Source organism: Chlamydotis macqueenii, chromosome W (genome assembly GCF_036417535.1).
Source record: "Chlamydotis macqueenii isolate bChlMac1 chromosome W, bChlMac1.mat, whole genome shotgun sequence".
In the NCBI taxonomy this organism is placed as follows: Eukaryota; Metazoa; Chordata; class Aves; order Otidiformes; family Otididae; genus Chlamydotis; species Chlamydotis macqueenii.
This window is the reverse complement of record NC_141592.1, coordinates 48,125,646-48,152,945: the sequence shown is the minus strand read 5'-3', so window position 1 is coordinate 48,152,945 and position 27,300 is coordinate 48,125,646. Positions and strand designations below refer to the sequence as shown.

Genomic DNA, 27,300 nt, shown 5'->3' with positions numbered 1-27,300 from the left:
TAGCAGTGTGCCCAGGTGGCCAAGAAGGCCAACAGCATCCTGGCCTGCATCAGGAAGAGTGTGGCCAGCAGGAGTAGGGAAGTGACCATGCCCCTGTACTCGGCACTGGTGAGGCTGCACCTCAAATACTGTGTTCAGTTTTGGGCCCCTCAGTACAAGAAGGACGTTGAGTTGCTGGAGTGCGTCCAGAGAAGGGCAAGGAAGCTGGTGAAGGGTCTGGAGCACGTGTCTTATGAGGAGTGGCTGAGGGAACTGAGATTCCAACAACTCTCTACAACTACCTGAAAGGAGGTTGTAGGGAGGTGGGTGTTGGTCTCTTCTCCCAAGTAACAAGTGATAGGACAAGAGGAAACAGCCTCACGTTGTGGCAGGGGAGGTTTAGGTTGGATATTAGGAAACACTTCTTTACTGAAAGAGTGATCAGGCACTGGAACAGGCTGCCCAGGGAAGTGGTGGAGTCACCATCCCTGGAGGCGTTCAAAGAACGTGTAGATGTGGCACTTAAGGCCGTGTTTTAGTAGGCATGGTGGTGTTAGGTTGACAGTTGGTCTTGATGATCTTGGAGGTCTCTTCCAACCTTAATGATTCTATGATTCTATGATAATTGTGCTGGTTGGTGGTTCTTCAGAAATATTTATTAGATGGATTGTTTTTGTGAAATACAGACTTTTAAAGTAATTGTCAAAAAATTACCCTATGGATTTATAGCCAATCTGCAGTAGTATTCTGTTTGCAGATTATTTTGCAAGTTACCCAGAGTAGCTGTATAGCAAATACTGAACTTTTAAATTTATTAATTTAGGAAATGACCTTGAGGTAGGCTAAGTACATATATTTCTTCAGAAATATCATGCAAGTTCTGTAATTTGTTCTGCTGATGTTCTCAATGTTATTTTAATTTCCATAGGGAAACTTTTTTGTTCTACAGAACAAACTTATTTTTCTTTGATAACAAGAAAAATTAGTTGGATGCAAAAAAATACTGTGTGACTTTTCTGCATTTGTGAAGTATGAATGGCTAACCTTAAAGCACTAAACTATAAGGGAATTAATGATTTAGTGATTAATTGTAGATTTCCTGTAAAGTTCTAGGTTTTGGGATCAGTAACCTTGTTGTAGTTTAGCCCTGCTCAGGACCAAGCTACGCAGTCTCTCACTCTCCCCAACCTCCAAGAGAATAGGGAGAGATAATATAACAAAAAAGGCTCAAGATTTGAGATAAGGACAGGGAGAGATCATTAAAGTTACTGTTATGAGCAAAACGGACTCGACTTGGGGAAAACTATTTCAGTTTATTATTAATAAAAAACCAAAGCAGAATAATGAGAGAGAACAAAGAGAACTTCCCCCACTGCTCCCCTCTTTCCCAGGGTTAATTACATTTCAAATTCTCTCTACCTCCTTCCCACCCCACCCTGAGTGGAACAGGGGAAAACAGGGAATGGAGGTTATGGTCAGTTCATCACACCTTGTTTTCTGCCTCACATTCCTCCCCTGCTCCATCGTGAGGTCCCTCCCATGGGCTGCAGTCCTTCAGAACTGCTCCAGCATGGGTCCTTTTCCACGGGGTGTAATCCCTCTGGAATGGCTGCTGCAGCCTCCTTCAGGCATCCGCCTGCCCCAGTGTGAGGTCCTCCACAGGCTGCAGGTGGATCTCTGCTCCTCCGTGGGCCTCCATGGGCTGCAGGGGGACAACCGGCTTCACCATGATCTTCACCTTGGGCTGCAGGGGAATCTTGGCCAGGAGCAGCATTACTGCTCCCCCTCCTTCTTCACTGACCTTGGCATCTGCAGCCGTTCCTCTCACAAGAAATTCTTCACAATCAGGCTCAGGCAGACGTTTCTCAGGTTCTCTTCACATCTCCTCTCTCCACTTCTCTCAGCTGGGCTGGGCCATCTGGGCTCGGTCAGGCCCAGACAGCCTCCTGGTGGGAGGCCAGAAGGTGAGGACCACAAGGCTTACAAGACTCATGCCTCCCCTTCTCTTCTTGTACTTCTTCTTCTTTTTTTTTCCACCAGACAAAGGGAAAACTTCTAGCAGCTTCTCACAGAAGCTGCCACCGCAGGGCCCCTCTCACCCTAGCTATACAAAACCAGCACAAACCTTGATAGAATATTTACCCAAACTCAAACTGAAGACATTTATCTTCAGCCTGCAATTGTCTGTAATAGTAGTCTGCAATAATTGCAGTTATTCTCAAGTTAAAAATCTGATTTTTAGAACTCCTTCTCTTCTTAGTGTTTTGTTAGTCCAGGTCCCTGATTATAGTTTCTTCCTGCCAACAGATGGAGATAGTAGTGACACATTTTGTTGTCATTCCCAGTGTGAATGGGTCTTGCTGATTCCCAGAGAACCATATCATTGACAGCTAAGTGGAAGCCTTGAGCCACAAAGAAAATGGAGTGTTGGCAGGCCTCAAAAAATTTTGAGGTTGTCGTAGTTCAGCCCCGATCGGGACCAGACTATGCAGTCTCTCTCTCACTCCCCCCACCCTCCGAGAAAATAAGGAGAGATAATGTAAGAAAAACGGCTCGAGGTTTGAGATAAGGACAGGGAGAAAATCCTTAAAGTTACCGCTACAGGCAAAACAGACTTGACTTGGGGAAAGCTATCAATTTATTACTACAAACAGCAGGATAATGAGACAGAGAACAAGATAACCTCCCTCCACCCCTCCCTCTTCCCAAGCTTAACATTATCTCTACTACCTTCCCCTCCCTGAGCGGCACAGGGGGGGGGGTGAAGAGGGAATGGGGGTTGCGGTCAGTTCCTCTCACATTGTTTTACGCCGCTGCTTCATGGTCGGGGGAAGAACTCCTCACATTCCTCCCCTGCTCCGTTGTGGGGTCCCACCCATACGCCACAGTCCTTTGTGAAACTGCTCCAGCGTGGGTCATCTGCCTGCCCCAATGTGAGGTCCTCCACGGGCTCCAAGTGGATCTCTGCTCCTCCGTGGACCTCCATGGGCTGCAGGGGGACAACCTGCTCCACCATGGTCATCACCACAGGCTGCAGGGGAATCTTGGCCAGGAGCCGCATTACTCCTCCCCCTCCTTCTGAACTGACCTTGGCGTCTGCAGCCGTTCCTCTCACAAGAAAAAATATTCACAACAGGCAGGCAGATGGCTCTCAGGATCTCTTCACATCATCCATCTCCTCTCCTCTCCACTTCTTGCAGCCAGGCTGGGCCGAGTCGGGCCCAGTCAGCCGCCTGGCAAGAGGCCAGAGGGTGAGGCCTGCAAGGCCCATGAGGCCTGCGCCTCCCCCTCTGTGCCTCTGCCCCTGCTCAGCTTCTTCACATCTTCTCTTCCTTTTTTTTCTGTTTTCCCCTTCTTAAATATGTTATCGCAGAGGCGTTATCAGGGAACATTCTGCTACCAATTGGGTCGGCCTTGGCCAGCAGTGGGTCCGCCCTAGGCCTGGCCGAGTCCACTGAACAAAGGGGAGTGACTTCTAGCAGTTTCCTACAGAAGCTACCACCTTAGGCCCCCCCTCACTAACAAAACCACAACAGAGGTCTTTTAGTAATGTGCCAAGAGGCTTTGGCCATAAAAGCAAAATTCAGAATTTTCACAATTACGTGACTGAATCAAACAGAGTTTTATCAAAACTATTGTTATCTTGCTGTAGCTGGTAAATTAGATGGTTTAGAAAAAGGTAAAAAAATTGATCCTGAGATAGATAATGAATATACTTTCTTATTCCATCCTTTGTTAGTTCTTCTGGAGTTTTTATCATTTAAGACTTTTATCAGTTAAGATTTTATCAGCCTTAATGCTGTCTTAGGAAGTTCTTTTGATTTCTGCAGTGATATTGGGGCAAGTCGTATTGTACTTACTTTTTCCCTTACACAATCATGATGTCTTTCTGGCTCTTTCAGACACAGATGCACATGGAGTGCACATGTCAAAATCACTTTCTTGATCCAGTGGCTGTTTTAGAATCATGTAGTATGGGTTTATAACATATTTTTTCTTGATGTGCGTTAACTCACCTGTAACGATCTTGAATTTTCTTCACCATCTTGTTAACTATGCATACAGATGCTTTTTAAGTCCCCTTTAAGTTTCTCATGACCCCATCCTATTCTTATTAATCGAAACAATGTCCTCTATATTCACCCCCTCCCCCCCATTCCTTTTTCCAAATCATGAATTGTATATTGAATAGTGTCTACAGAAGGATATTTTGAACATAGTACTTAACTGGATAAAAATCAGGACAAAAAATTGTTAGGATAAAAATCTTCCATTCAACTCCACTCTTTGAATTAATCTTTTCAGATTTTGATTTGTGAAACTACTTTTCATCACACTATAACCTCTTTATATCCCTTAATGCAATCTTCAGCAACACTTTATGCCTTAACTCCTTTAAATCTTTCAAAAGATTGGCAGAATACAGTTTGTGTAAACTCTTCTGGGTGCTTCACATGACTAATGAGTTTGGTTTTAAGATGATAAGTAGTCTTCTGGATGCACTTCGGAATCCTTTTTGTGTAGACCTGTTTATCGCCTTTTCTCCATCTTGGCCGCTACCATTTATAATATGATGCTAGCGATGTGGACGACAACTTCCTCCTGCAGGCGATAGAGGAGCCGACAAGGAGGGGTGCCATGCTCGACCTTGTGCTCACCAACAGGGAGGGGCTGGTGGGGGATGTGAAACTAAAGGACAGCCTTGGCTGCAGCGACCATGACACGGTGGAGTTCAAGATCCACGGGGCAGCAAGGAAACTACATGGCAAGCTCTCTGCCCTAGACTTCAAGAAGGTGGACTTTGGCCTCTTCAGGGACCTGATGGGCCAAGTGCCATGGGAGGCGGCCCTGGAGGGAAGAGGGGCCCAGGAAAGTTGGTCTGTATTCAAGGAGCACCTCCTCCAAGCTCAGCAGAGGTGCATCCCGATGAAAAACAAGTCGGGCAAAAAGGCCAGGAGGCCGGCGTGGATGAGCAAGGAGCTCCTGGACCAACTGAAAGTAAAGAAGGAAGCCTATAGAGGGTGGAAACGGAGACAGGTAGCCTGGGAGGTCTACAAAGAGGCTGCGCGAGTGGCCAGGGATAAGGTAAGGAAGGCCAAAGCCCTGGCAGAACTGAATCTGGCCAGGGATATAAAATGCAACAAGAAGAGCTTTTATAGGTATGTAGGGGACAAAAGAAAGTCCAGGGAAAATGTAGGTCCCCTCCGGAAGGGAACTGGTGTCCTGGTTACCCGGGACATGGAGAAGGCTGAGGTACTCAATGACTTTTTTGCCTCAGTCTTCACCAATAAGAGTTCCTGTCCCACCGCCCAAGCTGTAGAAGGTGCAAGCAGGGACTGCGAGAAGGAAGAACCGCCCATTGTACTCGAAGAGCAGGTTTGGGATCATCTGAGGAACCTGAAGGTGCACAAGTCCATGGGAACTGATGAGATCCATCCGCAGGTCCTGAGGGAACTGGCGGATGAAGTTGCCAAGCCACTGGCTATCGTATTTGAGAAGTCGTGGCGGTCTGGTGAGGTCCCCAATGACTGGAAGAGAGGGAACATAACCCCAATTTTTAAAAAGGGGAATAAGGAAGACGTGGGCAACTACAGGCTGGTCAGCCTCACCTCTGTGCCTGGCAAGGTCACGGAGCAGATTCTCCTGGAAACCATGCTAAGGCACATGGAGAGCAAGGAGGTGGTTGGTGACAGCCAACATGGCTTCACCAAGGGCAGATTGTGCCTGACCAATTTGGTGGCCTTCTATGACGGGGTGACAGCATCGGTGGACAAGGGACAAGCAACAGACATCATCTACCTGGACTTCTGCAAAGCTTTTGACACTGTCCCGCATGACATCCTTCTCTCTAAACTAGAGAGACATGGGTTTGATGGAGGGACCACTCGGTGGATAAGGAGTTGGCTGGATGGCCGCACTCAGAGAGTGGTGGTCAACGGCTCAGTGTCCATGTGGAGACCGGTCACGAGTGGCGTCCCTCAGGGGTCCGTGCTGGGCCCGGCCCTGTTCAACATCTTTGTCGGCGACATGGACAGTGGGATAGAGTGCACCCTCAGCAAGTTCGCCGATGACACCAAGCTGTGTGGTGCCGTCGACACGCTGGAAGGGAGGGATGCCATCCAGAGGGACCTGGACAGGCTGGAGAGGTGGGCCCGTGCCAACCTCATGAAGTTCAACCAGGCCAAGTGCAAGGTCCTGCACCTGGGTCATGGCAATCCCAGGCACAAATACAGGCTGGGCAGGGAATGGATTGAGAGCAGCCCTGAGGAGAGGGACTTGGGAGTGCTGGTGGATGAGAAGCTTAACATGAGCCAGCAATGCGCCCTTGCGGCCCAGAAGGCCAACCGCATCCTGGGCTGCATCAAGAGGAGTGTGGCCAGCAGTTCGAGGGAGGTGATTCTCCCCCTCTACTCTGCCCTGGTGAGACCCCACCTGGAGTACTGTGTCCAGTTCTGGAGCCCCCAACACAAGAAGGACATGGACCAGTTGGAGAAGGTCCAGAGGAGGGCCACAAAGATGCTAAAAGGGCTGGAGCACCTCTCTTGTGAGGACAGGCTGAGAGAGTTGGGGCTGTTCAGCCTGGAGAAGAGGAGGCTCCGGGGAGACCTGATAGCGGTCTTCCAGTACCTCAAGGGGGCCTACAAGAAAGATGGGGAAAGGCTGTTCAGTAGGGCCTGTTGCAATAGGATGAGGGGTAATGGTTTTAAAATAGAGGGGGGTAGATTTAGATTAGAAATTAGGAAAAAAGTTTTTTACGATGCGAGTTATAGAACACTGGAACAGGTTGCCCAGAAAGGTGGTGGAGGCCCCATCCCTGGAAACGTTCAAGGCCAGGTTGGATGAGGCTTTGAGTGACCTGATCTGGTTGGGGATGTCCCTGCTCCTTGCAGGGGGGTTGGACTAGATGACTTTTGAAGGTCCCTTCCACCCCTAACCATTCTATGATTCTTTGATTTCTGTTTGTGGTACAGTTGAGAAGTTAAAACATGCAGACACATAGACACACGTGTGTAGGTTTTCTTACATATTTTTTTTTTGTCTGCTGTAGCATATCTTAATTGGCTTTATGAGGTCAGGTCTTTCTTTTTGCTCATGCTACATGCTCTCAGGTTTTTGCAGTTCAGTCATTGACTGGTGGGATTTTTTTTTGTTTAATTTTTGTTTTTAATGGCGAGATTTTTGTTCAGCCTTGTACACTTCTATGCTATTGCTTTCATTGGACCTTTATAGATTTTTATGGCCTTTATTTTAGGGCTACGTTTTTCTGGCTAGCTATTTTTTTTCTTTGCATTCTCACTATTTAAATATATTGATACATCCCCTTTTTGGTCCCTTCTGCTTTTGGGTGTTGGATCTCATGGTAACGTCCTTTGTGGTTTCAGTGTTGCCAATTCTAAATGAACTTCTGTCTACAAATTAAGAATATCCTCCTGTTGTGAATTGTAGAACAAGCTTTCAAACTATTAATTGCTTTTAAGATACTATATGTCTAAAGATTGTTTTGTTCTGCCATTCAAGACATTTTCCTCTTAAATACAGAGGGAAAAATAATATCCAGATTCAGTATTTGGCTGTCCTAATAAGAAATGTTATGGATAGCAATGACACTGTTTTCATGAGTAACGGGTAACTTCTGTCCTGAAAGGAAATTCCATTTTAGTGTCTTAAACTGGCATATCCAAACCAACTGCAAATTGTGAGGTAGAAGTCCAAATAGAAAAATATCACTAAGAACAACTGAGTCTCATGTGCTCATCCCTCAGACTTCCATCTCTGCAAATCTGCAGCACTATAAAGTAAACGTGATTTGTGATCTTAAGAATTCCTATTATCTACTCAACACAGTTGAAGAGTCTTTCCTTCTGTCTGCTTTTCTTGAGTGACTTGGAAATAAATCTCTCCTAGTTCAGCTTTCTTATTTGCTTCTAGCTCAACTTAAATTAAATACAGACAGACAATTAGTGGCACTCTTTTTATGTGAAGAATCATATTTGATATTACAGCACTGATGGTCTTCCTGAAGTAATTCCCTACTTGGTGCTGAGAGTAATAATCATCTTTATTTGCATATAGTATTGCAGCCTTTCTACTTTGTCTAGACATTGCCTGGAAGTAGGTTCCTGTTTGTCATAGTTCAGCCCCGATCGGGACCAGACTACGCAGTCTCTCTCACTCCCCCCACCCTCCGAGAGAACAGGGGGAAATAATATAAGAAAAACAGCTCGAGGTTTGAGATAAGGCCAGGGAGAAATCCTTAAAGTTACTATTATGGGCAAAACAGACTCGACTTCGGGAAAACTATTCATTTATTACTAAAACCAAAGCAGGATAATGAGAAAGGGAACAAGATAACCTCCCCCACCCCTCTTCCCAGGCTTAACATTATCTCTACTACCTTCCCCCCCACCGAGCAGCACAGGGGGGAAGAGGGAATGGGGGTTGCAGTCAGTTCCTCTCGCGTTGTTTTACGCCGCTGCTTCATGGTCAGGGGAAGAACTCCTCACATTCCTCCCCTGCTCTGTTGTGGGGTCCCACCCATACGCCACAGTCCTTTGTGGAACTGCTCCGGCATGGGTCATTTCTTCCATGGGGTGCAGTCTCTCCAGAACAGCTGTCCCAGCGGGCCCTCCATGGGCCACAGCCTCCTTCAGGCATCCACCTCCCCCGGTGTGGGGTCCTTCACGGGCTCCAAGTGGATCTCTGCTCCTCCGTGGACCTCCATGGGCTGCAGGGGGACAACCTGCTCCACCATGGTCTTCACCACAGGCTGCAGGGGAACCTTGGCCAGGAGCCACATTACTCCTCCCCCTCCTTCTGAGCTGACCTTGGCATCTGCAGCTGTTCCTTTCACAAGAAAAGTTCTTCACAACAGGCTGGCAGATGCTTCTCAGAATCTCTTCACATCATCCATGTCATCTCTTCTCCACTTCTTGCAGCCAGGTCGGGCCAGGCCCAGTCGGCCGCCTGGCAAGGGGCCAGAGGGTGAGGCCTACAAGGCCCGCGCCTCCCCCTCTGTGCCTCTGCCTCCACTCAGCTTCTTCACATCTTCTCTTTTCTCTTTTTTTTTTTTTTTTTCTTGTTTTCCCCTTCTTAAATATGTTATCACAGAGGCCTTATCAGGGAACATTCTGCTGCCAATCAGCTCTGCCTTGGCCAGCAGCGGTTCCGCCCTAGGCCCAGCTGAGTCCACTGAACAAAGGGGAGCAACTTCTAGCAGTTTCCTACAGAGGCTACCACCTTAGGCCCCCCCTCACTAAACAAAACCACAACACTGTTATAGTGACTTTTACGCAGGCTGGCTGATTTGCAGAAAGATTTGGAAGATTTTGGCCTTGGAATAGCTGATTACCATGCATGACCATCCTAGAATAAGAGAAGGGGAAAAAAAAGAATCAATTTGTATAGGTTGAAATTCAGTCTCACTGGCTGAAGTATTTACATTCTTAGATGTCTGCTAAAATAATCCTCCTAAAACATTGTAGAAATCTGTACTGTGTGGGGCTGCTTAAGTTATGACTCTGATATTTCATGTGAACATATTGGTGCTATAACATCTTTAGTGAGCGGTGCATATAATTACTTAAGGTGCAAATTTTTCTCTGTTAGGTGTCAAGACATGGTTTTGAGGAATCATGCTTATGGATTGACAGTCTAACAGAGGAGGAAATACCTGTTAATTTTCTTGAAAATTGTAACAAATACAGAATACCTTTTCAGGACTAATATTGTGCTCAGCTGTTTTGTCAAATAACAAGTTGTATATAAGCCTTGGCCATATATCATTTCAGGGATGTACAAACTATTCTTTAAAAAAAAAAAAATTGTTTGTGGCTTTTTCAGGTTAATATATTGTCTACATCTACTGTCAGGGTTAAGGTTTGCATTTTAGGCTGTATAGGTGAATATCTGAAAGACAGAAAATTAATGCAGAATATTTCTATTTAAAAATCAAACTTTTTATTTTAAATGAGTAGGTAGTAGCTGCACATCAGATGGTGAAGTTTACCTGCTGCTAAATAATTGTTTGTTCCCTTTATTGTCTTCATTGTAGTTTGCGGTTAGCTTTACTAAATGAAGCAAAAGAGGTGCGAGCAGCAGGATTGCGAGCCCTCCGCTATCTCATTCAAGACTCCAGTATTCTCCAGAAGGTGCTGAAGTTGAAAGTGGATTACTTGATAGCCAGGTAATTTTCCCTTCCTTCCTTGTCGTAAATTGTATAATTGTGAATCACTTATTTTTTCATGGTTGAGACAGGTGAGAAAAGGTGTTTTCATATCCTCATACATTTTTGATATGTAGCTTTATAAAAGTAATTTTTCTTCAATGTGAATAATGTTCCTCATTAAAAATAGAAGGATAATAGATCATACCAGCTAATCCAAATAAAATGCTGTCCTAAAATATGATATACTATGAGTAATTAAAAATTAGATAAATTATAGATGGTTTTGAATCGTAAATGCCATCAATCATAAATTAATCTGTGATGCTATTAGAAAATTGAAACCTCAGTAATTTTCATGTATTAAGTTGTTTTATGGGAGTTGTTCTGATTTTTTGTATTATCGTAGTGCTTTGGAGCCTCTAGTACCAAATCAGGGGAAAAAGTAGTTCAAGCCCAAGAATTTGTAATCTAAGTTTAACTTGTGACACAACAGAAGAATATATACTGATATATATGTGTGGTTTTGTTTATAAATATACACACATAGTAAATTTTACTGTGTTGTTTAATTTTGTTGGAGCAAAAGGACTTTTCTGATCTGACAACATGCACAAAACTTGATGTGAAACATTACAAATACTTTGTTTAGTTTCTTTGGAAATGACGAGTGCAGCTAGCTCAGAAAATATTTGTTGAAGCCCTTATGCCTTGTCACTGTATATTTGAGAACATTCTAGTGATTTAATTATAATGAAGATAACTGGAAAAATATAAAATGAAGCTAATTGACCAATCATAATGAGTATGCTTGCTAAAAGGCAGAATTTTTAAACAATCAGTCATAATATTCTTCTGTTTATTCAGTTGCATAAATATTAATGTGAGATGTTAACGACAATAACTTTCACCTTAACTGTTATAAACAAAACATGTTTTTAAATTTATTTTAGGTGTATTGACATACAGCAGAGTAATGAAGTAGAAAGAACACAAGCACTTCGATTAGTCAGAAAGGTAAAATCTAACTATATATGGTCTTATTAGCTATGCCAGTCAGCTGTGCTGACTCCAAGTTTTCTTCATCAGCAGTTTTTGTTCACATAGTCTCTAATATCTTATCTTACTTAATCATGTGAGAAGAAATTATAGCTGATAATTCAAAAGAGAGAAGGAGGGGTAGTGCTGAGACTTGTTTTGATTTTAATCTCTTACCTCTGAGAATCTTGAGTGGGTTAGAAAAATCCTGCTAATTTTCCTTTGATAGAGATCAAACTGGACAAGATTTGTGAAAAAATAATCAAATGATGAATGCAAGGATATAAAAACCATATTATTATGTTTCATCTAATGATTTAATTTTATTGTATAGTGTGTTTAAGCATCTGTAAATCTAGGATGGGAGATTTTCTGCCATTTGAGAAACGAAGCAAATTGCGATCGCTGTAATAATCAGTTGAAGGGAATGCTTCTAGTCTTATTGCTTTATCCATAGAGGTTGCTGTTATTTGTAGTTCTCTTCTCAGATATATGATAAGACATAGTCTATGGTGGTTACAATACTGAGTCCACTGAACAAAGGGGAGCAACTTCTAGCAGTTTCCTACAGAAGCTACCACCTTAGGCCCCCCTTCACTAAACAAAACCAGAACAAACCTTTTTAAGTTTAACATGTTTAAAGTGTGTGTGTTTGTGACATATAGCTTTATAACTTATGATGAAGTTGTATTACGCTGCAGTTTTAAGAAGATCTGGTACTATACAAGAGAATATTGGGGTGTTACTGACAGTTGTCTTCCAAATACTATATCAGCTTCTTTTGTTGACTGTCCTTTTTTTGTAGTCTGCAGCAGCCTAAGGATCTATCTACAAAACAAGAGAGCTTAGTCTTGGCTAATTAAAAAGTTGAATGGGTATTGAAGACAGATATCTGGTGCAGTATGAATGAATCTTCTAGAAGAGTTTGTAATCTACTCTATGTTATTGGTTAGTGTTCTCTGTTGATAAAGAAATTACTGGAAAAAAATCTGAAGAAGGTAGTGGTAGTTCTCTCTGCAGCACTCGGGTTTTTTTTACTCTTTCTTATTATAATAAAATAATATAAAAATAAAAAGCTGTATCAGGAAGAAAATGGTAAATTGATGAATGAAGAATTTAAAGAACAAAAGAAAGTGTTTTGAGGATTTGCAGGATACAACCAAGTAATATATGGAGTGGTCTGGTAGTATCTAGGAAACAAAATGCTAGTGAATCTGTGAGTATATTTAGAGAAATATTATGAAGAAACCAGAGGACTTATTTTACTTTTGGCAGATGATCACTGTGAATGCTTCATTGTTCCCTGGTTCTATTACTAATTCTTTGATAGCAGTTGGAAATGATGGTCTTCAAGAAAGAGACAGAATGGTTCGAGCATGTATAGCCATTATCTGTGAACTAGGTAAGATAACTGAAAACTAATTAAGAATACTCTTGATGTGGTTGTCATCAGTCTTCTAAGAGGTTCTCTTCTGTGAGTTCATATTAAATAGACTGTATTCAAATAATTAGGGGTATTTGTTTAATAACTAATGAATCAGATGTTAAATGTTCTTAATGTCCATTTCATATATTTTAGTCATTAGTTTGATATAAAACAAAATTGCTTTAACTTAAACCCCAAAATCTTTTAAGTGAAGTACCTGAAGATTTCAGGTACTGTACTTTCCTTTAAGACTTGCCAATTTTTGTGTTACCTTAGAAACGTTTCCCTGCTGCAGTTGATATTTCTAAAACTAATGGATTGGAAGTAGGGAAAATTCCATACATGAGATGCTGACAAATGTACAAGTGTTTAGAGAACTACAAAACATTTTCCTTTAAAAATTTTTACAGTGGATACTGTGGTTAGCTGGCTTCTGGAAGTCAGTATTTGTGTCCATGTAAAGGCTCTCTGGACGGTGATTTATATTAACTTCCTATACTTGTATGTGGGTGCTGCTTTTAAAGTTTTTTTCAGTTTTGTATCAATCAATGAGAAATAACTTCAACAACATTTTCAGGATTTTCTGTTTTAAAGAACTAAACAATCTGTTGCTCGTTTATATTATAGTAGAAATATTTTATCCATGTCAGTCCAGTGAAGTACAAAACCTTTTTGCAGGGAAATCCAGACACTACTGTATGGAAACTTGGTTGGAAATAAGCTGGGAAATTGCTGCACAGTGGTGACTGACCAGTATTTTTGTTGATGATAAATTAATCAAAAATCTCAATTTATTGCTAATGTCAGCAGTGTTTGGGAAGAGAAAGCAATATGTACTAAACAGATTACAAGTTTGTTGTATTTGAAGTCCTGAAATGTTTTCTTTCCTGTCACTGGCTGGAAGTAATGTGTTTTTCTTTGTTTAGCACTTCAGAATCCTGAGGTGGTGGCTCTTCGGGGTGGTTTAAGTACAATATTGAAAAATGTGATTGATTGTCAGCTAAGCCGGATAAATGAGGCTTTGATAACTACAATTTTGCACCTCATTAATCATCCAAAGACCCGACAGTATGTGCGAGCAGATGTAGAGTTAGAGGTGGGTTCAGTTTTACTTGTTTAGTGACAAAAGTTAAACATTGTATTACTAATTAAAATGTTTAATTTTCACTTCAGTTTTCACCCTCTCTATTAGTCCAAAATGTTTAAATGCAACATTTTAAGCTAAGAGCTTAATGATTTATAAAGCAGGAATAACATGACAGATTGGAGTGGGACTCAGGAAAGGGCAGGCCCTGTTAACTCTTCTCATGTGAAAATAATGCATGTCTTTCTTTTGTTTAGCGAATCTTAGCTCCTTACACAGATTTTCACTACAGGCATAATCCAGACACAGCAGAAGGACAACTCAAGTAAGTGTTAGCGCTGCTACTTATGCTACCAGTTTTGTTCGTGGTACTGGAATCAAACTGTTTTTCTTTACAAAGTGACAAAATAAAAACAATTAGCTAATATTAAACTATTTGAAGTTGAATATGATAGCAGATTAGAATGCAACTTCCTAAAATATTGTGAAGCATTTCACATTTAAAAGGGAAAATTAGTTTTACCCTTCTTCCCTTCTCCCTATTATATTTCTTTTACTTAAAAAAATATTGCAATCTTATATTTTCTTTTTTTTTTGTTTTTTTTTTTTTTTTAACTTCAGATATGAATTTCTTTTATCTAGCTTTAAACATCTGCAATGATGAGTTTGCATTTGAGCTAGTTTTATGTTTGATGGTTGTATGGTCAGGCTCAGAAATGGAAAGGAGAGGTTCCAACTTGATATCAAGGGAGGGAAAAAAAAAAAAAAAATTCTATGAGGCCATTCAAGTGTTGGAACAGACTGTCCAGAGAGGTCATATGGTCTTCATCCTTGAGAGTTTCGAAGACCCAACTGGATAAAGCCCTGCATATAACCTGGTCTGGTCTCAGAGCGAACAACTTCTTTGTGCAGGAGTTTGGACTAGAGACCTCCTGACATTGCTTCCTACTTGAATAATTCAGCATTTTTAATTTTTTTAATTATTATTATCAAATGGCAATAGATACTTAGGACTGCATATCTGAATCGCTGTCCAAGTGGCCCTTGCTGTAGTCTTACTGTCAGTGGAGGCTTCAGAGTGAATCATCCGACCAAATATAGGTGTTTACTTTTGATGTGATCCTCCTACTGTGGAACCTGCACTGAAAAAGGAAAAGTAACAATACTTGAAAAATTCTAACCTCTGTGTGTGTACACATTTCATACATATATATACTCACGTATGTATGTAACATATTTTTCTTACTCTGGATTTTGTCTCCATCTAAAATTTCAGTTAACTACTTTTTACTTGCTATGTTAGTAACACTGTTTGTTTTACAGTAATTAACTATGTATTGTGACATTTGTTATTTTAATGACAGAGAGGACAGAGAAGCACGGTTCCTAGCTAGTAAAATGGGAATAGTGGCAGCATTTCGATCATGGGCAGGTAAGATTTTTTTGTTTGTTTGAAGTTGGATGATTGGAAGGTGAATTTTACTTTCTTGTGTAAAAGAGTGGTTTATTTAATTTAAGCAGAATCTGTCTCTCTTGATCTGTCTAATTTCTATCAATACCTTCCTACAATGGTACAAAGATGTGTTTTGATATTGTTAAAATGAAGGACTCATACATACTTTGACTAACTCCTACTCACCAGACACAGCTTTTTTTTTTTTTTTTTTTTTTTTTAGTATAGAATGCCTTATAAGTTGTACCTTGATGGTACTTCTTGACATTTGATGGGTTGAGAGGATGTTGAAAATAACATTATATCATAAGAATTTGCCTTTGAGATTGTTCTGCCTATTTGTCTATGTGAAGAGATATCAACAGAATAGTTTAATTAGCACCTGCTGTTACCAAGTGCTATAGTTGAAGATAAATTGCAGTTCGGACATAGTTTTGGATTTTTCATGTAGAAGACATTTCTAAATCAAAAAAGTAGGTTTTTGCATTTTTCTAAATCGTTTCTCTGCAATATTACAATATCTAACATGAAGATATTGCCTCAGGGACTGCCTGTTATTTTAGTAAAGACAGTGTCTTGCAAACACACTAGATCAGTTGATGTGACCATTTACCAAAATTTTGGTTAGGATTTTTACAGGCTGTACTGATTCAGACTGTATAAAAAGGCTTTTCGCTTTGTAAGACTATTTGCTTTATTTTTTAATGTTCTGAAAATGATCAGTAAGCCTTATTTAACACCCAGGTATCCTTCAAAAGCTTCTCACGTGTTTTCACTTGCTTGGGGAGGAAGCTTGGAAAGTTGAAGCAGTTTCTGATAGGAGCGTTGCTGCATCTTCCTTAACTCAGACACTTAGAAAAAATAGCATAAGCCTGAAAAGTTCAAGTGACTGAAGCAACAATTGAAACAATTGTCCTGGTTCCGGCTAGGATAGAGTTAATATTCACCTGAGCTGGGTGGAGAACTGGAGCTGGTGGCCCCTATGGCTGGGGCACCCAGCTGGGATAATTAACTAATTAGCTAACAGCTGGGGTTAATTTACCCAAATTAGCCAAAAGGCTATTCCATCCCATCTGACATCATGCTCAGTTGTTGTGGTTTTGTTTAGGGGGGGGGGGGGGGGGCCTAAGGTGGTAGCTTCTGTAGGAAACTGCTAGAAGTCGCTGCCCTTTGTTCAGTGGACTCGGCCGGGCCTAGGGCAGAGCTGCTGCTGGCCAAGGCCGAGCCGATTGGTAGCAGAATGTTCCCTGATAATGCCTCTGCGATAACGTATTTAAGAAGGGGAAAACAGGGAAAAAAAAAAAAAAAAGAGAGAAGATGTGAAGAAGCTGAGTGGGGGCAGAGGCGCAGAGGGGGAGGCGCAGGCCTCATGGGCCTTGCAGGCCTCACCCTCTGGCCTCTCGCCAGGCGGCCGACTGGGCCCGACTCGGCCCGGCCCAGCTGCAAGAAGTGGAGAGGAGAGGAGATGGATGATGTGAAGAGATCCTGAGAGGCATCTGCCAGCCTGTTGTGAAGAACTTTTCTTGTGAAAGAAACAGCTGCAGATGCCAAGGTCAGTTCAGAAGGAGGGTGAGGAGTAATGTGGCTCCTGGCCAAGGTTCCCCTGCAGCCTGTGGTGATGACCATGGTGGAGCAGGTTGTCCCCCTGCAGCCCTTGGAGGTCCACGGAGGAGCAGAGATCCACTTGGAGCCCGTGAAGGACCCCACACCGGGGGAGGTGGATGCCTGAAGGAGGCTGTGGCCCATGGAGGGCTCACTGGGGCAGCTGTTCTGGAGGGACTGCACTCCGTGGAAGAGATGACCCACGCCGGAGCAGTTTCACAAAGGACTGTGGTGTATGGGTGGGACCCCACAACAGAGCAGGGGAGGAATGTGAGGAGTTCTTCCCCCGACCATGAAGTAGCGGTGTAAAACAACTGACTGCAACCCCCATTCCCTCTTCCCCCCTGTGCTGCTCGGGGAGGGGGGCAGGTAGTAGAGATAATTTTAAGCTTGGGAAGAGGGAGGGGTTGGGGGAGGTTATCTTGTTCTCTTTCTCATTATCCTTCTGTTTGTAGTAATAAATGAATAGTTTTCCCCAAGTCAAGTCTGTTTTGCCTGTAACGGTAACTTTAAGGATTTCTCCCTGTCCTTATCTCAAACCTCTAGCCTTTTTTCTTATATTATCTCTCCCTATTCTCTTGGAGGGTGGGGGGAGTGAGAGAGAGACTGTGTAGTCTGGTCCTGATTGGGGCAGAACTGTCTTGGAATATGTTACTTGTCATGGTACTTTCACTATTATATGTTCTTCCTTTTTTTTTTTTTTTTTTTTTAAATATTACTTATTATGTTGGAGACTAACATCTTAACAGTTTTTAGTACAAAAATGTCCTTACACTGTCAGTCTTCACAAAGGACATGTAGCAAAAACGGACTTGGGAGTGTCTTTGGTTTTGTTTTGGTTTTTGTTACAGCTTTTTGGGCATTTTTTTTTTGTTTTGTGTTTTGTTTTTTTACTCTTTCTGTACTGTCTACTTTGTTCTACTGTTCTCCTCTCCTTATTCTTCAGACTGGATTATTCTTTAGAGCTAATTACTGTCTTATCCTCATGTATGATCATGTCCTTAGAGTTGAAATTGGGGCATGCAGCAATAACTTCATGCACCCAAATCTGTTCCTGCATTGCAGTTGAGATGTGGCCATGTATTGGGTTTGTGTGGCAAGTTTTTGGTAGCAGGGGGCTGCAGGGGTGGCTTCTGTCAGAAGATGCTAGAAGCTTCCCCTATGTCTGATAGAGCCAATACCAGCTGGCTCCAAGACAAACCCGCTGCTGACCAAAGGTGAGCCAATCGGCAACAGTGGTAGCACCTCTGTGATAATAAACTTAAGAAGGGGGGGGGGGGGGGGGGGGAAACTGCTGCGCAACAGCAGCTGGAAGAGAGGAATGAGAATGTGTGAGAGAGACAACTATGCAGACACCAAGGTCAGTGAAGAAGGAGGGGGAGGAGGTGCTTCAGGCACTGGAGCAGAGATTCCCCTGCAGCTCATGGAGGTCCATGGAGGAGCAGAGATCCACCTGCAGCCCGTGGAGGACCCCACACCAGAGCAGGTGGATGTGCCCTGAAGGAGGCTGTGACCCCATGGGAAGCCCAGGCTGGAGCAGGTTTGCTGACAGGACTTGTGACCCTATGGGAGACCCATGATGGAGCAGTCTGTTCCTGAAGGACTGCACCCTGTGGGAAGGACCCACTCTGGAGCAGTTCATGAAGAACTGCAGCCTATTGGAAGGACTCACATTAGAGAAGTTTGTGGAGGATTGTCTCCCATGGGAAGGGCCCCATGCTGCAGTAGGGGAAGAGTGTGAGGAGTCCTCCTCCTGAGGAGGAAGGAGTAGCAGAGGTGACATGTGATGAACTGACTGCAATCCCCATTCCCTATCCCCCTGTGCTGCTGAGGGGGAGGAGATGGTGAGCAGCTTTGGTAAGCCCCTGGCATCCAGCCAGGGTCAACCCACCACAGGCTTTCCCCACTCTTGAGAAAAGAAAAGAAAAAGGCCTCTGAGGTGCACTGGGGAGTGTATTTAAATGCCATTAATGTGTATGTGACCACATGTTCTTGTCATAAGTTTTTGTGACATGGAAGTTTTGAACTTGAGGACTTTCTTCAAGTTCATATAACGCACATATCATTAAATTTGTATTAGTGAAAATAAATAGATGAGTAGGTGATACTTTTAATCTTTTAGTAATTTTTAATGAATGAAGATTTGAATTTATTTTATAATATATAAGATGAAAAGATGTGCAAACTTGGCTGCTTTTTGTTCATTTCAAGTTGCCTTTTGGAGAAAATTGCTTGTTTTCTGGATAGCATGTAAGTTTCAATTTATTCTGTGATGTATGAAGAGAAATGAGCAAGGTTTTTTCAGCACATTTTGAATGAAGAGATTGCATGTGATTTGAGGCTGATAATTAGTGTAATCATTAGCTTTGTGAGGTATTTGGTAACATTTATAAACAATTTGAGGGTTTGCCCTATTAATATTGAAATATTAAACTAATTGAGTAAAAATATAGTGTAAAAAAACCAAATTATAAAAGATTTTCTGCAAAGTAAAATCAACTGTGTTGAAAAGAAGGAAGAAATTGTTTATGCTGAGGGTGGTGGAACACTGGCACAGGTTGCCCAGAGGGGTGGTGGATGCCCCATCCCTGGAAACATTCAAGGCCAGGTTGGATGAGGCTCTGAGCAACCTGATCTAGTTGGGGATGTCCCTGCTTGTTGCAGGGGGGTTGGACTAGATGACCTTTAAAGGTCCCTTACAATTCTATGATTCGATGAAAATTCTGGAGATGAACATTTGTCATTTGGGAAAAGATGATTAAAAATGGTGCACAGAGAATATTCCAAGTATATTTAAATGCACTATTTAGAATTCACCTAGAAACTGTTCACAGTTCTGCCAAGATGATGCAAATCTTTCAGGTTTAAGATTTATTCTTTATTGACAATTTTTTCTTTTCTTTCTGCCATTTCTTCCATGTAAATGTTGATTTTGCAGATAATTTGAAAATGCTCTTTGTAGAAAGGGTAAAAGTAGTTATAGTTTTTAATGAAGAAACAAAGTTTTGTGATTAGAAAGCTTTGTTTAAACCTTGATTAGAAAGGAGATGACATTATAAAGGTGAAAAATGTTTCTGATTAGTAATTTTTATCATCTGTGCTTGCACTCAAACTGGAAATCAAATTTAAGAATGTGTCTAATGCTTTTTTTTTTGTTTGGTGATGGAATATTATTATGTATTTAATGTTTTCTAGGTATTATCAGTCTGTGCAAACCTGGAAATTCTGGGATTCAGTCTCTTATTGGGGTACTTTGTATACCAAATATGGAAATACGGGTAAATATTGAGTACTGATATAGGAATAATATTGGATGTTTTAATTAACATTTAAAATTTTAATGATTTTATCAGTTTAGTGGTTTAAACGCAGACTCTAGTTATGAGGCCACTAGCCTTGAGTTTATTTGACTCCCAAGTCTAAGTCTATAATTCCATCATAAAATTCCTGTGTGATCTTAAACAAGTTGCTTGCTTTTTCTGTTTCAGCTCCTTATACATAAAATGAGAATGGAATCACACCCTGTATGTCTGAGGGGAGGGAATGGAGGAGAGAAAGTGCATAAATTAATTTTTACTCTGGCCACAAGTCAAAGCAAATGCACAGTAGCAGCAGTTATGAGTTTAAAGCATTGAATCTGAGATAAATAAAAATGTTTCTTCGCAGTTACCTGCTAAATGAAGAAGTTGATGGTGGCAGCACTTACTGTTCTAAAAAAGTGTAATCCAAGTAGCCTGAGCTTCTGTAGAATTTGAAGTGACAATCAGGCACACTTTTAACGTAAGCAAGCCCTTTCCTTTCTTCTCTTCTCCAGATTCATTAAGAATATGAATATAAGCGTGTTATCCTAAAATAAACCCTGAAATGAAGACACCAATTTTAGCACACTCTAGAAATCTCAAGTTCAATGTTAATAGTGAACAAAAAGTCCATTTTTTTTTTGTAAATCTATAAAACTTCTGCCTTTTTTTGGTAGCAAGGTCTGCTTGAGGTTCTTTATGATATATTTCGCCTTCCTCTCCCTGTTGTTGTAGAAGACTTTATTGAGGCACTTCTCAGTGTAGGTAAGTATTTTAGTATTGGTTCACATAAAAATTCTTTCTATTAAGCTCTTCTACAAATTTGAACCCTTCACTGTTTCCTCTGTATTGTAAATTATGTCAGTCTTAACTGTTTCATCACTGAATTCATTGAGTGTTCTGAAGTTCTGTTTAAAACTCTTCTATCAACTGTTTAGTGTTGATCAAGCTACTAGAAGTCTAACTTTCTTTTGACATCCTTACTATGTATCAGTTGTGTTTCATACAAGAGCAGTAGTGGAGCATTTACACAGAAGATTGTGGTAAATACGTTACTACAATTTAGACTTCTTTGAAGTGTTAGAAGCATTAGTAATGTAGAAGTGTTGGTGAACGTTACAGAAGTTATGAAAAAGGGTCTTTTCCACGTATTGTTTATCTGCTAGCTATCTCCGCTGCACTTCTGCAGACTTTTACTTTTCCTATGGCAAGTGTATGCATTTTCATGTCTATATATTTAGCAAAGTTAGTATTTTTATCTTTAGAATTACTTGTTTGTAAACCTAAGAGTATCTTCTGCTTTGTCTCACAGTGCAAAAGTATGAGCCCTAAAGGCGCAAGTCTCAACTTTTAATGTTCCAGCAATTCTCCTCTTCAAACTCTGGTTATAAATGTCTTTGTCATGCAGTTGTATAATTAAGACTAATCCTTGTTCTGTGCTTATAAGTAAATAAATCATTAGAGATCCCCTCTGACAAAATTTTATATAATTTTAAACCTGAAATAACAGTTATTAAGAACTATTATTTGCATACTGACAACTATTAAAATAATTTTTATAGATCCAAGCAGGTTTCAGGACTGCTGGAGACTTTCTGATGGCTTTGTAGCTGCTGAAGCTAAAACTATACTACCACATCGAGCCAGGTCAAGGTGAGCATTTTGCAAACTCAGTCTAAATGCTGCTTTTAGTTTTCTGTTGTTGTTCACAAAAATATTTGTTGTCTTCTTGCAGACACAATAAGAAATGTACTTTCTTAAACCATTTCCATGCTTTTTTCTCCTTAGGCCTGATCTCATGGATAATTATTTGGCTTTAGTGCTTTCAGCTTTTATTACTAATGGACTTCTAGAGGTAACTAATGACTTGAAGTTTAAATAGATGCTTTCTACATTTTTTCTATAAACATTAAAATAAGATTATATTAAATATATTATTTAAATACATGTAATTTTTTAACTTTTTTGAAGGGTCTGGTTGAAGTGATCACAAGTAGTGATGGCTATGTATCTGTTAGAGCAACTATCCTTTTAGGAGAACTTTTGCACATGGTAAGTAAGACTTTTTGCTGAGAATAAGTAATATTAGTAGCTCATTATAAATAGATATTTCCTACTATAGCTTTGAATTTATGTTACAAATTTGGAACATCCACTTTTCATCGAGGTAATGGATTACTTTAAATTACAGCATATGGCACTTCATATATTAAAACCAGCATGAATAGATAGGAAGGTGATTTGGAATGTACTGAAAGTGCTAGGGCTTCTGCTCCAGGGATAATCCTCAGTAACCAGTTGTATTTTTAAGCTGGAGTCCTGCAAACTCACTCACTGGTTACTGTGTTAGGGAAAAGGACTATTGATGCTTTTTGCTTTTCCTAAAATGATGGTAGCTCTGTGGCAGTGTGTTTAGCTTTCTGCCTCGCAGGCTAGGCAGACAAAACACTTTTTCATGTTCAGCTTGATGTGGCTTGTGCACTTTATATATTACTCATTCAAGCAACTACAACTTGATGGAGTGCTCTTTCAGCACTGCTGTTGGTAGCTACTGCTGCGGAGAAGCTGAAGGGACCTTGCTTCATTCCTTTTCCCTCTCCTTAAAATCTCTCTTACAGTAGCTTCTTTTTTTTCCATCATGCTGTATCACAACAAGATTAAAGTCTTTACAATGACAGGATTTATACTTATTTCAACAGCTAGACATGAGAGGCAATATTAAATTTATTAATAGAATCATACAATATCTCGAGTTGGAAGGAACTCAAAGATCATAGAGTCCAACTCCCTGCTCCTCGCAGGACTACCTAAAACTAAGCCATATGACTAAGAGCATCATCCAGATGCTCTTTGAACTCTGACAGGCTTGGGTGCCGTGACCACTTTACCTGGGGAGCCTGTTCCAGTGACCGACCACCCTCTCGGTGAAGAACCTTTTCCTCATGTCCAATCTGAACTTCCCCTGATGCAGCTTCATTACATTTCCTTGTGTCCTATCGCTGGTCACCAGAGAGAGGAGATCAGCACCTCCCCCTTTGCTGCCCTCCTTGAGGAAGTTGTACACTGCAATGAGGTCACCCCTCAGCCTTCTCTTCTCCAAGTTGAACAAACCAAGTGACCTCAGCCACTCCTCATAAGTCTTGCCCTCGAGGCGTTTCACCATCTTGGTCGCCCTCCTCTGGACACGCTCGCCCAAAACTGCACTCAGTGCAGTGTAGAGTGGGACAATCACCTCCCTTGACCAACTGACTATATGCTGTGCTCGATTGCTCGATGCACCCCAGGACACAGTTGGCCCTTTTGGCTGCCAGGGCACACTGTTGGACTCATATTCAACTTGCCATCCGCCCAAACCCCCAGATCTCTTTCCATAGAACTGCTCTCCAGCCTCTTGTCCCCCAATTTGTATGTATAACCAGGATTACCCCATCCCAGGTACAGAATCTGGCACTTGCTCTTGTTAAATTTCATGCAGTTGGTGATTGCTCAGCTCTCTAGTCTATCCCGATCTCTCTGTAAGGCCCCTCTACCCTTGAGGGAGTCCACAGTGCCTCCTAATTTAGTATCATCAGCAAACTTAATGTACATTTGACTCCTGCATCCAGATCATTTATAAAAACATTAAAGAGCACTGGCCCTGAAATTGAGCCCTGAGGAACCCCACTGGTGACTGACTGCCAGCCTGATATAACCCCATTTATTTAAAAGCCTTTGAGCCTGACCCATCAGCCAGTCAATCACCCAATATATTATGGACTTGTCTAGTTGTGTGCTGGACATTTTGTCCAGGAGGATACTGTGAGAGACAGTATCAAAAGCTTTGCTGAAATCCGAAACCCCCACATCTACTGGCTTCCCTTGGTGAATCAGATGAGTGACCTTGTCATAAAAGGAAATTAAGTTGGTTAAGCAGGACTTTCTCCTCATGAATCTGTGCTGGCTATGACCAATGATTGCCTTGTCTTTCAAGTGTTTTTCAATAACTCCCAGAATAACGTTCTCCATGATTTCACCAGACACTGAAGTGAGACTGACAGGCTTGTAATTACCAGGGGCTTCCTTCTTACCCTTCTTGAAAATTGGGACAACATTTGCCAGCTTCCAGTCAACTGGGACCTCTCCAGACTCCCAAGACCATTGAAAAATAATGGAGACAGGTTCCGTGATGACATTGGCCAGTTCTTTCAGTACCCTGGAATGAATCTCATCAGACCCCATAAATTTATATGCATCCAGCTGGAGCAGCAAGTCTCGGACAAGTTCAGAGTTGACTGGGAGTTGATCATCCCCTGAGTCATGGTCTTGCAACACAGGGCTCTGGGGGTCCCAGGGCCCATCATCGGTGTTGAAGACAGAAGCGAAGGCAATGTTAAACATCTCTGCTTTGTCTACATTCCTATTTGTGAGGTGACTAACCACATCAAATAATGGACCAATGTTATCTCTGAGTCTCCTTTTGTTGTTAACGTATTTTAAAAAGCCCTTTTTGTTATCCTTCACAGTGCTGGCCAACTTGAGCTCTAATTGAGCTTTGGTTGCACAAATTTTCTCCCTACAGTAGCAAACAGCATCTCTTTAGTCCACTTGTGTCACCTGTTCTTGCTTCCAATGTCTGTACACTTTCCTTTTCCACCTAAGTTCTAGATGATCCCTGCTCAGCCAAGTCGGCCTTCTGCCCTGCTTACTTGACTTCCAGTGCCTTGGAATTGCTTGCTCTGATGCTCTTAAAGAGATGGTTCTTAAAAAGTGACCAGCATTCATGGACCCCAATACTTTCAAAAGCAGATTCCCAGGGGACTTTACTAACTAGCTCCTTCAGCAGCCCAGAGTCTGCTCTTCCCATATCCAGGGTCAAAGTTTTGCCATCAGTTTTTCTCCTATCACCAACGATTTGAAACTCAACTACTTTGTGGTCACTGTGACCAAGACAGTCACCAATCACCACTTCGCCCATGAGCCTCTCTCTGTTTACAAACAAATCATCTAGGAGGGCACCTTTCCTAGTTGACTCCCTTAGTACCTGCACCAAGAAGTTATCTTCAGTGTGCTTGAGGAATTTCCTGGACCTGTTTGTGTCTGCTGTATGATATTCCCAGCTGATATCTGGGAAGTTAAGATCCACCCATAAGGACAGGGGCTGCTGTTCTAGAGATAACCCTTAATTCCTTGTAGGATAATTCATCGGTATCGTCGTCCTGGCTGGGTGGTCGACAGTAGACTCCCACAACAACGTTCACTTTATTTCCTTTTCTCTTAATGCTTACCCAGAGGCTCTCTAAACAGTGTCATCGCTAACTGCAAGTGCCATACAATCCAACCCCTGCCTCACTTGCCCTGCCTATCTGTCCTGAAGGGCTTATAACCATCTATCACGGCACTACTGTATTTGTCTTGCTCAGGTTGCTTTAGCCTACTCCAGACCAAAACCAACCAATCAAAATAAACCTGCTTGAAGAGCAGAACTTAACCTAAATTATTTTAGTATAGAGATGATATTGTTTTCATATACACTCCAGTGCTACCTTTCAGCCTGTTGAGAAGCTGTTAGTCATATGTGAAGTGATATGATTTACCTTTCTTGCAAAACAGTTCTTTCTTTTTCATGGCCTTTCTTGATGACAAGAAGCGTATGCAGCAGATCACTTTTTGATCAGTTTTCTTGTGGTTTGTTTTTTTATCTTTTTTTTTCCAAATGAACTACTTTATAGGAGACAGTAAAATCATGAAATACAACTTTGTCTTACAAAAATTTGAATATGAGTTATCAGACATAGTCTGATAACTACAGTCTTCAGACTGCAGTCTCATTTTACTGGTATGGGATTGGCCTGTCCTTAATGCTCAAAAAAACAAGATCACAATCTGCAGTTATAGGATTGCTTATTACTATAGTGATTTACAACAGGTCAGCTCAGCAGCATGGGTCACAACCACAACAAATCTGTTCTTTAGTCTCTTTAGTGATTCCCCCCCTCCTCCCCTTTAAATAATTGGCGTAGTTTTTTGACTGTTCAGACAGACATGTAGTTTAAAAAGAGGAATCTGTTAACGTATGCTATTTTTCATGATTTCTGGAATACTTTTGAATGGGAATGATTAGATGCACTGATCTTTGAGTATGCTGCAAAGTATACGGTATTTTTTTATTTTTCTAAAGATATCTTCATTATTCTTTAGTTTTGAAAAGTGTTTGCACAACTATGCAAATTTTCCTAAAATAAAAGCCATTAAATGTCTAGTAACTTATGAAGTTATGCTTATTTATCAGATAATTTTTTTTGTGCAGAATCATTGGTAGTCAAAAGTATTGAATGAACATCATTAGCTTAAATTGTGTTTCTGATTTTAGAATTTTTAGTACTTTTATACACATGACATAAGGATATCTGATGCTTTGCATGTTTTTGCATTTTACAACTTTAAAAACCACCAATGCAAAAAATACAAATGAGAAGGCTTCAGAAGAAGGCTCTGAGTCCTAAAATTGTTTTAAGTTATTGTCAGTTGTATTTCAGATTTATTAATTCGATCAAATATTCAAAATGGTATGTGTAATTATTACTCTGACATTATGCAAAAGGTAGTTTTGTTATCGTGCATTTGTGAAAGTCTTGTGAAAAGTGGTAGATTCTTCAAATGCTGATCCTAAAGAGATGGCTGAAAATGATGTTATAAGTTATTCTAACTAGTCTTCTGTTGTTTAGGCAAACACAATCCTTCCTCATTCTCACAGCCATCACCTGCACTGCTTACCAACGCTAATGAATATGGCAGCATCTTTTGACATCATGAAAGAGAAAAGACTGTAAGGATTCTAAGCTACACTTAAAAGCAAAAATACGTACATCTCCTTTTCCCCCTGCAGTTGAGTGAAAATCTACATTATGAGTTTTCTGATGGATGAAACCACTGCTGTCTTTATTTAAAAGAAAAATAGAATATAAAAATGCTCTGTGACACTTACTAGGGAAATAGTTTCCAGTGTGTAAATAGATCACACTTTTGGAACAATTTAGAAATTCAGAAACTTGGAAAGAAAATTTTGATAGTAAATTTCAGAACACTTTTGCATAGATTGCAAGACTTATTTATTTATTTTACACAGAATTGAACTCTAAGGCACTGTTTGACCAAGCACCGTCTGATATGTGTTCCGTTGTTTCACACATCTTTTTTTTGGCATTTTGATACAGTTAAACTTTCCAAACTAAAAAAAGCCTGTACCAATTTTTGTGTGTGTTTATAGCTAATTAAATA

The 27,300-nt window shown here is 41.1% G+C and overlaps 1 protein-coding gene across 1 annotated transcript in view; it reads left to right on the top strand.

The window, feature by feature from the left end:
- Positions 1-13,946: 13,946 nt before the first annotated feature.
- Positions 13,947-27,300, top strand: part of LOC147596769 (rapamycin-insensitive companion of mTOR-like) — a 63,820-nt gene continuing 50,466 nt past the window's right edge. Inside the window, exons 1-8 of the mRNA XM_086769517.1 lie at positions 13,947-14,014; positions 15,054-15,121; positions 19,940-20,022; positions 20,721-20,808; positions 21,606-21,696; positions 21,832-21,898; positions 22,015-22,095; positions 26,748-26,848. Coding sequence (XP_086625643.1) covers positions 15,088-15,121; positions 19,940-20,022; positions 20,721-20,808; positions 21,606-21,696; positions 21,832-21,898; positions 22,015-22,095; positions 26,748-26,848 — 545 coding nt within the window. The 5' untranslated portion in view covers positions 13,947-14,014; positions 15,054-15,087. The remainder of the gene's footprint in view (positions 14,015-15,053; positions 15,122-19,939; positions 20,023-20,720; positions 20,809-21,605; positions 21,697-21,831; positions 21,899-22,014; positions 22,096-26,747; positions 26,849-27,300) is intronic.